At 36.0% G+C, this 13439-nt stretch overlaps 1 protein-coding gene across 1 annotated transcript in view; it reads left to right on the top strand.

The window, feature by feature from the left end:
- The window catches only part of NEK1 (NIMA related kinase 1), a 214466-nt gene that overhangs the window by 43651 nt on the left and 157376 nt on the right, over positions 1 to 13439 (top strand). The window contains exons 11-12 of the mRNA XM_059374160.1: positions 1433 to 1493; positions 3957 to 4108. Of these exons, the coding sequence (XP_059230143.1) occupies positions 1433 to 1493; positions 3957 to 4108 (213 nt within the window). The remainder of the gene's footprint in view (positions 1 to 1432; positions 1494 to 3956; positions 4109 to 13439) is intronic.

Here is a 13439-nt window from a genome sequence, read left to right on the forward strand (position 1 = left end):
TTAAGTATTCATAAGTTGTTGAATACTTAAGTATGACCAAGTGGCTGAATTTTAAATTATATTTATTTAAAATTTTAATTCAAATAGCTACTTATGGGTGACAACTATATTGGACAACATGGCATAGAGATTGAAAAATCTTGGATTCTTCATGCCCCACCTCTTAGTTCATATTTGTATTCACACCAAAAAGACTCACCTTCAAGCAGTGAAAGAGAGTATCCAGTCTGGGGCAGTTTGGAGTGCATAAACCACCCATTGTCTTCCATGCAAAAGAAAGGGAAAAAAAGCAAATGTTCAGAAGAGAAAATTCATTTACACAGTTGCTCTGAACTATCTGTGAACCAGGTCTTCACTTAATTTATCTTTTGGTGCAGTGGTTTTTAAGCTTTACCATACTTTTAAAAAATCACTTGGAGGACATTGCTGGGTCCCATCACTATCATTTCTATTTTAGTGTTTCTGAGGTGGGAGCCTGAGAATTTCCACATTTAATATGTCCCTGGTGATGCTGATTCTGCCAGTATGAGACTTGAAAGCTGCTATTAGGGGATCCTTAATGGGACAGAAGACCATCTCAGTCATGGTTTTTTGACTATTGGAGCATCTGTTCCACTGCTGCTGTGTAAATATTCTCTTCAGCAGGCCTCATTTCTCTTAAAAAAAAAGAAGAGAACATTCACTTGTTTTCCCATTCTCCAGCCAGTAAGAAAAAAGCAGGCTTAAATTGAGTTATATCTTTGTTGGCATCATATTTTGTACTTAATGAGGGGGAAAAGAAAATTTAGTAAATAGGGAAAAAAATGACTTGTGGGAAATACTAATGATTTTTGCTTCTCAAAACTTGTTCATGAATGCTGGAGAATAGGTCCTGGAGTGTTTTATTAATAGTAAAAAGAGACACTTATTGGATTATCTAAATTATCTAAATTTTTATTATCTAAATTATATAAATATTCAAATATTTATCCTGTAGTATGTTTATAACTACATATTGTTTAAAGTGAAAACTCATTGAAGAGGCTGAGAAGATTCAGAGTAAAATTGAAATAACTGAGAAGTTAATGAGTGATTATTATTGAAGTAAATGAGGGATTTGGCTGTATATAAAATATGGAGACTATTCCAGATAAGGAGGTAATTATGTTAAATTGCTGAGACATAGAACAGGAAGGCAGTTTATGGGGTCCTTTGTGGTTCATTAGGTTAATATGGGAAGAAGGGTTATGTAGGAAAGTAATAAAATAAATCTGTAAGAGTGGAAGAGAATTAGTATGAGGAATTTGGGATTACTTAGGTTGAATAAGTACAGTTTATCTGATAGCATATATGTGACTGAAAAGGGAAAAATGTGATCTGAATAATGGGTAGAATTTTTATTTTGGAAATTTGATGTCTTTTCTAACTTTTTTTTGTCCTTTTTCAATCTCAGCTTATTGCAGAAGAATTTTGTCTAAAAACATTTTCCAAGTTTGGAGTGCAGCCTGTACCAGGTAAATGAAATTTAATATGAGTCCTTTCATCTGTTTGCAGTAGTCAATATATTAATACTAATTAGTAATACTTTCTAATTATACTAGAGATGCATGGAGATATAGTAAGTTGGGGTAAATGTAGATAAATTTAATCCAGAGGAAATGCATCTTTAAATTATTTTTGATATATGACAGTATATAACACTTTGTGATGAATTAATAACAAAATTTCCCAAACTTCTTGTCTGCCTTATTTGAATTAAATCTGTCTTGAAGTCTTCCATCTTTATCAGTTGCTTAGCTGATATTCTGAGCAGATTGTCGTAGAATGTTCTAAAATGTCTTAGTTAAGTGTTTATATATTTTTCTGTAAGAAGTACTTCATACTCTAAAATTTTTAAAAAGTGAATTAATGGAAAGTCAGGTACCTTACCAAGGATAATTTTGTTTTAAATGTGGCCAGCAGGGACACCTGGGTGGCTCAGTTGGTTGAGCAGCTGCCTTCGGCTCAGGTCATGATCCCAGCGTCCTGGGATCGAGTCCCGCATCAGGCTCCTTGCTTGGCAGGGAGCCTGCTTCTCCCTCTGCCTCTGCCTGCCATTCTGTCTGCCTGTACTCGCTCTCTCTCCCTCTCTCTCTGATAAATAAATAAAATCTTAAAAAAAAAAATGTGGCCAGCAGCAGTAGAATATTTGTAGGATTGTAGATATGGTTATATACTATGTGTATGTATATACATATATCTGTGTGAGAAGGAAATTACATTTGATCTCCATAGAATGATTTCAGAATGGATTTCTAAAATCAGTGGAAGTTATATAAGATTTGAGGATTATATTGTTTTTCAAACAATGCTTTCCAGGTTCTCCATTTTGAGTTTGAGTAAATTAATAAAAATAAATACTGTGTAATGCTGGAAGTCCATGTAAGCTGAAGTGGTATATGGCAGCGTGTTCTTAGGAAGGCCAGCTACATTTAGCTCTTTGTAAAGACCCTTAGATTCATCCTGTCAGTATGCAGAGACTCTCAGTTCCTCGGAAATCAATTCACTCTTAAGCAGAACTCACAAGAAACTGACACACAGCTGAATCAGCATGTCTCTCCTGGTGGTCAAACCTCATGAGAAGTCAAATCTTAAAAGCCTCATTGTCACAAAGACCAGAAATATTCCATGTCATCACATTCTTTCCATGTAGATAAGCCTACATAGGCATTAGAAAGTTATTTTGCTCTAACAGGAGTTGGATGAATGAAATGTTTAATAGCATGAGGCTGAAATAGGAATTGTATTACTGATGGGTCTGTAGATACTTTGTAGACTCCAACTCCCTATATTAAGCTTTATACTACTGGTGGCCCATCACTGAGCCTGAGAAACCCTCCCAAAGCAGATAAGTAAATCTCCCTTTCTGGAAGTGAATGGGAACTATTTAATATTTTTTCACCTGGGAATATTCATTTTTATTTTTAATTTTATTTTAATTTTTTTTGTCATTTTATTTTTTTTCAGTGTTCTAAGATTCATTGTTTATGCACCACACCCAGTGAATCTTCATTTTTATAAAACTTTTGTGACGTTAGCTTCTTCTTCAGTATGTGTGCCAGTATGTGTACTGGTATACATGATATTTCTTTGGTCATTTTAATACATTTAGCCAAGTTACAATGTTGTGATGTTATATATTTGTGTTCTGATTTGATCTTACAGTTGAACTCTCAGAGGGAAATTTTTTTCTTCCACTTTTCCTAGTTCTTAGTTAATATCTTTGATACAAATAATAGATTTCCTTTAAATTTCTTCAATTTAACTGTCTTTATTGAATTCATCATTGTGAATTCAAGGCCTCAATAAGAATTGGATACATCATTGCTGTAGGGCTTATGCTTATATGTATATAAATTTTTATGTATCTCTGATTATTTCTTTAAAAGCAATCCGTATACATTGTTCTTGATACAGATAGTCCTCTAGAAAGTTTGACCATTTTATGTTCCTACCAATAGTGTGTAAAGGTACCCATTTCATGGGACCCTGAGCTGTGATTATTTTAAAGTGTTTGTTCATCCCTAAGTCTAGGTATAGACATCATTTAGACTATAGATGATGAAAGTATTAAAGTTGCTACAATGATGGTGTTAGTGTTAAACACTTGCTCTTGAAGTTTATGTGATAATTTTGAAAGTAATTTCTAAAACAGTAGTCCTCTTTAAAAAATATTTTTAACAGCTTTATTGAGTTACAGTTTTATACCACTTAAAGTCAACACTTAAATTCACTAATTTTTAGTATATTCATAAATACAGTCATCATCTAAAGGCATTGATTGACATGTACTAAGGAGTAAACAAGATTTTTAATGAAAAGTCTCAAATGCTGTCAATGATTATGAAAATGAAAAAGTGCTGTCTTGAAGAATTTTGAAATTAAAGATTTAATATAAAAAACTCTAGGAAGAAAACTCTCTATATCTTTTCTTATAGCTAAAAGACCAGCTTCAGGACAAAGCTTGGCTTCTGTTGTGTCTGCTCAGAAAATTACAAAGCCTGCCGCCAAGTATGGAGTACCTTTAACATATAAGAAATTTGGAGATAAAAAATTACATGAAAAGAAACCACTCCCAAAATATAAACAGGTATGATCATATTATAGACTGTGTGTTAGTAGCAAATTCAGTTTGATCTTTTTTTATTGCAGTTCAATTGAGTTATCTTGATATTCATAGGATTGTTTTTGTTAAGTTACTAAAGAACATTGCTATTCTCTGCTTCACCAGTCTTCTAAAACTAAGAAGACTTACAGAAGTCACAAAGAAACATAAGTAGATAAATTAAGTAGTTGGTGCAGTAAAAAGAAAGTGATGTCATCAGTGAAATCACTTTTGAACAACCTAAGCAGAGCCATTTGTTTTTGTGTATAAAACAAGTAAATGTGATATACTTGATGAAAATGTGGGAAAATTTTGTATTTGAGAATTCATAATCAGATAAATTCATCAAAAACATAGAACTGGAAGGAATGTTATTATATAGTCTATAATATTTCAGATGAAAATATTAACACCTATAGTATTTAGGTGAAATGTCCAAGAACACACAGTATTAGTTGTGGGGATCTGACATTTTTCTTCATGTCAATAGCTGCATACTTTAGTATATGAAACCGGTTTTGTTTTGGGCTACATGTGCACATGCATACATATGTGCATACACATTACACATGTGTTTAGATACATATGAACATTGAACACACTGCTGTAAGAGAAATCTAAGTTAAAGCCCATCATAACATAGTTCAAATGATTACCGTGAATTAGTCTTCAAATAAGTTGTATAATTCAGCCTCCAGTCAGGAGAAAAAAATACATACTAATTTGATCAAGGAAAGTTTAAAGAATTAGTAACTATGTTTAGAGAATTAACTTTAAGGAATAAAGACCTTTAGAGAATATAAGAAGAGCAGACAAAGGAAGCAGCCTCTACACCTAGCTCTGAGACATAGTACCAAAGAAGAAATAGATTTTGGAAGATTGCTACAACCCCACCCTTAATGCTGAGATTCAAACCTTATTGGGTGTGGTATGGCTATAATTTACTGGATGGTGAGTTCACTGAGGTGTGCCGTAGGCTAAGGCTGGCAAAAATGAAACTGTCCACAGTAGAGCTGATGAAGCTCCTGAGAACCTGCCTAGCCTGCCAGTGAAATGTACTGAGAAGCTGCCTGGTGATTCTTTGAATCATTGAATCTACTGGGATTGAATCTGCTGGAGTGCTGGTGGAAGTTGCCAGGTGTTGCTGAACTCTTTACAAGTAGGCTGGGCTGCCAGTTGGGTCTCCAGTGGAATGTGGTGGGAAACTGGCCTTGGGGTTGCTGTCCAAGATCACAGGGGAGTTGACAGGGATACTAGCAGAACTCTTGGCAGTTGCCCACAGGGGTGAATGTTACTATGTGTCCCACATGCAGGAGGAACAAGAAGAAAGAAAGCCTGCTACTTAGGAACAGAAGCCATTGCCTTCTGCACTGTCCCTCCAACATCATCTGCGGACAAAGCTTAACATCATGCTATCAAGCAAAAAAGTGTTTATATTGGCTGGCTTCTAAAAAGAAGAAGGGTGAATTTGCAGCTGAGAGGCAATATGATAACTGGCACATGAGTTTTCCCTCCCTGCCTTCCTCCCTTCCTTCCTTCAGTTCTTCCATATAACATTTATCTAGGCCTAATGTACCAATTCCATCATATCTTTTGTTCCTCTTCTTTAATCACCAGAAGTCCTGGACCTCCAGACTTTTCCTTCATTAGCTAGTCTCTCAATTCCATATGACTTTGCATCCATGTTCATCAAGGTTATCAATCTGTAATTTTCCTGTTTGTGGTGGAGCCTTTGGTTTTGGGATCAGGGTAATGTTAACCTCATAAAATGGGTTTGGAAGTTTTCCTTTCATTTCTAATTTTTTGGGGACAGTTTCAGAAGAATAGGTATTCTTCTTTAAACGTTTGACAGAATTCTCCTGGGAAGCCATCTGGCCCTGGGCTCTGTTTGTTGGGAAATTTTTGATTACTACTTTAATTTCATTGCTGGTTATTGGTCTGTTCAGGTTTTCTATTTCTTCATATTTTGGTTTGGCAGTTTATAAGCCTCCAAGAGGGCGTCCCTTTCATCCAGATTATCTAATTTGTTGGCAGATAGTTGCTCATTATATGTTCTTATAATTGCTCATATTGGTTGTGATCTCTCCTCTTTCATTCATGATTTTATATATTTGGGTCCTTTCTCTTTTCTTTTTGATAAATCTAGCCAGGGGTTTATCAATCTTATTAATTCTTTTGAAGAACCAGCTCCTAGTTTTGTTGATCTGTTCTACTGTTCTTTTGGTTTTATTTCATTAATCTCTGCTCTGATCTTTATTATCTCTCTTCTCCTGCTGGGTTTAGGCTTTATTTGCTGTTCTTCCTCCAGCTCCTTTATGAGTTAAGGTTAGATTGTGTATTTCAGACTATTTTGTTTCTTGAGAAGGCTTTTATTGCTATATACTTCCTTTTCAGACTGCCTTTGCTGCATCCCACAAATTTTGAACAGTTATGCTTTCATTTTCATTTGTTTCCATGAATTTTTTTTTTTTTTAAGATTTTATTTATTTGACAGACGGAGATCACAAGTAGGCAGAGAAGCAGGCAGAGAGAGAGGAGGAAGCAGGCTTCCCGCTGAGCAGAGAGCCTGATGTGGGGCTCGATCCCAGAACCCTGGGATCATGACATGAGCGTAAGGCAGAGGCTTCAACCCACTGAGCCACCCAGGCATCCCTGTTTCCATGAATTTTTAAAGTTCTTCTTTAATTTGCTGGTTGACCCATTCATTCTTTAGTAGGATGCTCTTTAGCCTCCATGCATTTGAGTTCTTTCCAACTTTCCTCTTGTGGTTGAGTTCTAGTTTCAAAGCATTGTGGTCTAAAAATATGCAGGGAATGATCCCAGTCTTTTGGTACCAGTTGAGACCTGATTTGTGACCCAGGATGTGATGTATTCTGGAGAATGTTCCATATGCATTGGAGAAGAAAGTGTATTTATTTTTTTATTTTTAATTTTTTTTGCTTTGGGATGGAATGTTCTCAATATATCTGTGTAGTCTGTTTGGTCCAATGTGTCATTTAAAGCCCTTATTTCCTGTTGATCTTTTGATTAGATGATCTGTCCATTTCAGTGAAGAGTGTGGTAAAGTCCCCTACTATTACTGTGTTATTGTTGATGTGTTTCTATGATTTGCTTATTAATTGGCTTGTATAATTTGCTGTTCCCGTGTTAGGGGCGTAAATATTTAGAATTGTTGGATCTTGTTGGATAGACCCTTTAAGTGTGATATAGTGTCCTTCCTCATCTTTTATTACAGTCTTTGCTTTAAAATCTAATTTGTCTGATATAAGGATTTCTTTTGCTGCCCATTAGCATGATAAATGGTTTTCTACCCCTTCATTCTCTATCTGGAGGTGACTTTGGGTCTAAAATGAGTCTCTTGCAGACAGTATATTGATGGTCTTGCTTTTTTATCCATTCTGATACCCTGTGTCTTTTGATTAGGGCATTTAGCCCATTTACATGCAGAGTCACTATGAAAGATACGAGTTTAGTGCTATTGTATTTCCTGTAAGGTGATTATTACTGTATATTTTCTCTGTTCCTTTTTGGTCTATGTTTCTTTTGGACTCTCTCTTTGCTTAGAGGACCTCTTTCATTATTTCTTGTAGGGCTGGTTTGGTGGATAGCAACTTATATTTGAACATATTTTAAGACACTATATTTCCCCCTTCCACATGTTATATTTTTGATGTCACTCTTTATATCTTTTTGTTTTATGAATTCCTTAACTAATTTTTGTAGATTTAGTTAATTTTACTACTTTTTTTTTTTAAGATTTTATTTATTTATTTGACAGATCACAAGTAGGCAGAGAGGCAGGCAGAGAGAGAGGAGAAAGCAGGTTCCCTGCGGAACAGAGAGCCTGATGCGGGGCTCAATTCCAGGACCCTGAGATCATGACCTGAGCGGAAGGCAGAGGCTTTAACCCACTGAGCCACCCAGGCGCCCCTTTACTACTTATTTCTTTAAATTTGTGTGTATCTTTATAAGTGATTAATCCAGTTTTTACCATTTCCAGCGAGCTTTTTACTTCTGTATGTTTTCTTTTTATTAATTATTGCCATTTCAACTTAAAGAAGTCCCTTAATATTTCTTATAAGGCTGGTCTAATGGTGATAACGTCCTTTATCTTGTTTGTCCAGTAAACTCTTTATCTTTTCTTTAAATCTGAATGATAATCTTGACAGGTAAAGTCTTCTACTTTGTAAGCTTTTCCCTTTTAACACTATTTATGTTATGACATTACATTCTGGCTTGCAAACTTTCTGCTGAGAAATCTGACAGCTTTCTGGGGTTTCTTTTGTATGTGACAATTTGCTTTTCTCTTGGTGTTTTTAAAAAATTCTCTCTTTACTTTTGATATTTTAATTATAGTGTGTGTTGGTGTAGCTTTCTTTTGGTTCATTTTATTTGGAATTCTCTGTACTCCCTGGACCTGGATTTCACTTTCTTCCCTAGGTTTGGGAAGTTTTCAGTCATTATTTATTCAGTTAAGTTTTCTGACCTCTTTTTTTTCTCTTCTTCCAGGACCCATATAATGCAAATATTATTCCATGTGATACTGTCCCAGAGGTCCCTTATTTTCATTTAAAAAAATTTTTTTTCTTTTTGATGCTCTGTCTGGGTGAGTTTCATGACTTTATCTTCCAGCTCACTAATCTGTATTTGTACTTCATCTTGTCTGCTGTTGAACCCCTCTAGTGTGTTTTTCAGTTCAATTTTTGTATTCTTCAGCTCTGACTTTTGTTTGGTACTTTCTTGTGTTTCCTTTCTATTTGTCAAAGTTTTCTCTGTGTTCACCCATTCTTGATCTGAGTTCAGTGAAGATATTTATGACCATTACTTTGAATTATTTATCAGGTATGTTACTTATCTTCATATTATTAGGTCTTTTTCTGAGACTTTTGTCTTATTCTTTTGTTTGGAACATATATCTGTTTCCTCATTTGGCTTTCTCTATTTGTTTCTCTGTATTGGGTGAAAGAGTATCTCTCCCAGTCCTGAAGGAGTGGCCTTCTTTTGGAACATACTCTTCTTTCTACCTATTTTGCTTGCCTTTCTGTGTTTGTCTCTATGATATATGTGGAACAGCTGCTTTTCCTTAACTTGGGAGGAGTGGTCCTAAATATGGTTGTCCCTTATGTAGACTGTGTGTGCTTGATGACTTGTGGTGGCTGGGTGGAACTGTGACTGTTGTGGCCTGGAGGTCATAGGGCATTCTGTGCCCGGTTGCCTTGTTGGGATGGTGTGGCCAGAGTGGTCCTGTTGCTATCTGTTCAGAGGGTGCCCTAGGAGGAGCTGAAACTGAAACAGATCCAAGCAAGGGATTCTGGGATTCTTAATGCAGTGGGCACCCTGGCAGGATAGCTAAAACTAAACTGGTTACAGGCCTGGGAGGGAGTGTCTGGGGCCCCTAAATGCAGAGGACAGCCTGTCAGGAGAGCTGAAGCACTGTGTAACACAGAGGGTCCCATGGTTCTATACAGGGCACATTGGTCTGGTGAAACTGAACTAGATATATTTCGGGGTGTTCTAGGACTCTCTGCATAGAGAGTGCTCTGACAAAGTGACTGGAGCTGAGGCCAGTACAGGTGGGGTGTTTTGGGGGCCTTCATACCTGGGGCACCCTGGCATGGCAGCTGGAGCTGAAGCAGGTATCACCTGGGTGGTCCTATAGCACCATGCACCCGAGCTACCCTTATAAACTGTCCAAAGCCATGGTGGTCTGGGCCTGTGTCATTTTGGCACAAAAGGTGGAGCTGTAGTAAGTGCTGACCAGGGGATTTGTGTGCACTGCCCTCTGGCTACCTTGATGGCTGGATCTGGTGTGGGTTAGAGGCCTGGGGCCCATTGAAGTGGCAGGCCAGATAGGGTACCAGGACCCTGCTCCCTTTACTAAGGTAGAGGGGAGTGTAAACTGTGTTACTCACTAGCCCTTCTGACTTGGCCCAGAAAGAGTTCTATCAGCTCTCCCTGCCCCTTGGTGGATTTTTAAGACTTGCTCTTTTGTATGCTGGTTCTCTTTTAAAGCTCCAGAACTCCTGGGGCTGCTGTGGGCTAGGGACACAGAGCATGATGAAGTGGGTAGGCCAGCTTTGGTGTCTTGTACCTTAATCTGGTCTGTGCTTTCATGGCGGAGGAGGTAGTGTAAACCATGGTACTCCCAGCCACTTGTACCTAGATGGAGTTATAGTTGCTCCTCTGTTTGATGGAGTTCTAGGGCCAGATCTTTTATATACTAGTTGTTCTTTTAAACAGCTTATTTTCTGTGTCCCAGGGCAGACCACTTTGTTTCCAGTCCCTCAGCACTGTAGTTCTGAACATTGGGGATGGGAGCCCCCCCCCCTTTAAAAAAACAAAACAAAACATGTCTTTGTTCCTCTTGTTCTTTATTTAGTTGTGTAGAAGTTGTTAAATCAGCCTGTAGTTCACTAGGAGAAATTGCTCCCATAAATAGATGTAAAGTTAGTGTGTTCATGGAGGTGGTGAAAGCTTGAAAATGAGAAGTTTATAAGAAAACTACAACCACTTAATAATATTATCTTGTCACTTTTTAACTGGAAAAATTTAGGCTAATAACATAGTATTACTACTTAGCATATGATAAAAATATTTGCATGTCAGAAACTTGTTTCAGTGCCTGTAATGTTATTTTTTTAAGGATTCTGTTCTTATGCCACCAGAGGGAGTTCTATGAATAGGTTTAGTTCTGATTTTTAAAAGGAAATGCAAAATAAAACATTTCTCTTAATGTGATGTTTTATGTTACCATATTTTCTCTTCTGTGTAGATACAGTTGAAGATACCTGTGTGATCTCAAAGAAGCAGCTTGTAGATAGAAACGATAATGTAGATAAATCCCCAAAACAGTATTAAGCAACAGAAACAAGATACAAAAGAATACATATTATATAATTCCATTCATTAGAAATTCAGAATCAGAAAAATAATAAAATATATTGTTTAGGAAGGCATATGTAAGTTGCAAAACAATAAAGAAAAGCAAGGTGGTAGTTAAAAAGTCAGGACTTTACCTCTGTAGTAGAGGTAGAATTTGTGAAAGGATACTTGGAGGGATTCTGGGTATTGGTTTGACTTGAGTTGTAGCTATATGGTTATTTATTTTTGCTAACCTCTGTGTAGATCTTTTATCTACTTTCCTATAGGTGACTTTGTATCCCAGTTTAAAAAAAAAAAAAAAGGGACGCCTGGGTGGCTCAGTTGGTTAAGCGGCTGCCTTCGGCTCAGGTCATGATCCCAGTGTCCTGGGATCGAGTCCCGCATTGGGCTCCTTGCTCAGCAGGGAGCCTGCTTCTCCCTCTGCCTCTAGCCTGCCACTCTGTCTGCCTGTGCTTGTGCTCTATCTCTCTCTCTCTCTCTAACAAATAAATAAAATCTTTAAAAAAAAAAAAAAGAAAAGAAAGAAAAAAGAGGAGATGATTATGTGGAATAGATTAGAGAATTTGAGAAACTGACCCAAATATTTGTGTGAATTTATTATATGATACATGAGGCATTTTAAACCAGTGGGGGGGAAATGTATCAGCTTATAAATTGTTATGAGATAATTGAATTTCCTAGAAATCCTAGAAAAATGTAGATTCCCAACTCATATCATGAATAAAAATTTATTTTAGGTAGGTCTACAAATAAAAATCTAACTATAAATGTTTAAAAATCTAAATATAAATTAAAGATCCAAATATAAAAATGAAACTAAGTGGCAGAAACAAAACATAGTATCGAGGTTAAAATGTCTTCTTAGTAAAACAATATATGCAGATCTCATAAAGGAAAAGATTGGCAGATTTAACTGTATGTAAATTATAAACTTCTGTATGGTGAAAGATACAACAAACAGCAACTAATAGAATGGGGAAAATATTTGTAACATCTGTAATAATCTTATTTTCTGCAGTATGCAAAGAGCTCCTGTAATTGAACAATGCCACAATTAGATGAACAATTGGTACATAAAAAGAGAAATGTTAGTATCTCTATACTGGGAGTTATTGTTAACCTTTTTAAAAGCAGAAAATCAAGATAGATTGATAATACTCAATATTCGTGAGACTGTGAGTAAATGAGTGTTTTGGTGGGAGTATAATTTGGTGCATACTCTTGGGAGGGCAGTTTTTCTCAACATCTAAGTTGTGTTAGACATGTACTTCCATGTCTAGAAAAATTGCCCTTCTGAAAGCTTGCATATGGCACAAAGATTAGTGGATAGGGAAGTGCCTTACAAGCATATGGAGTAGGAAAAAGTAGAACCAACCCAGTTATCCATCCCTAGAGGAATGCTAAAATAAATTAATTATATCCATTGTATGGAATATTGCCATTGTTAATTTGCTTACTACAGTGTGAAAATGTCAAGGAGCATTGTTAACAGTAAAAAGCATTTTTTCATCTAATAACACATTGTTATTACGTTTATGTAAGAAGCATAAAAAGCTAAAATTCTTTATATGTATATAGTTATATATATACTTAAGTGTGTATTGGAAGGTTACTCATGAAAATACTGACAGTGGTTACCTCTACAAGTAGAGAGTGAAGTAGACTAACTTCTTACTATTGTTTAAATTTTATTTAATAGTGAACATATATTGTATAACTACTTTTTAAAAAATTTATCTCTTCAATATTGGGCTTTCTAAATGACATTTTATTTTCATATTAGAGAACTTTGAAAATTAACATCTGTATCTGAGGACAGAACTCAGTAATTGTAGAAGAACCCTTTTTCATAGTTTCTTTGAATCTGAGGTTTCTTTTTGCTTAAGAAACACCATACCAAACACTAGAGTCATTCTTTTATTTTTAGGAATATGTATATATATACTTTTTAGAGAAATTTTTAGAGATATATATATAACATACATATATATGTTTGTATTTTGTTTGTTTTTTTCCTGCTCTAATCTTTATTATTTTCTGGCTTTGGACCTTGTTCTTTTTCTAGCTCCTTTAGGTATATGGTTAGGTTTTGTATTTGAGATTTTTCTTGTTTCTTGAGGTAGGCCTATATTGCTATAAACTTCCCTTTTATTTTTTTTAAAGATTTTATTTATTATTTATTTGACAGAGATCACAAGTAGGCAGAGAGGCAGGCAGAGAATGGAAGGGAAGCAGGCTTGCTGCCAAGCAGAGAGCCTGATGTGGGGCTCGATCCCAGGACCCCAGAATCATGACCTGAGCCAAAGGCAGAGGCTTTAATCCTCTGAGCCACACAGGCGCCCCTAAACTTCCCTTTTAGAACAGCTTTTGCTTTATTCCAAAGATTTTGGATGGTTGTGTTTTCATTTTCATTTGTTTACATGTATTTCTTTTT

The sequence above is a fragment of the Mustela nigripes genome, chromosome 1 (genome assembly GCF_022355385.1).
Source record: "Mustela nigripes isolate SB6536 chromosome 1, MUSNIG.SB6536, whole genome shotgun sequence".
In the NCBI taxonomy this organism is placed as follows: Eukaryota; Metazoa; Chordata; class Mammalia; order Carnivora; family Mustelidae; genus Mustela; species Mustela nigripes.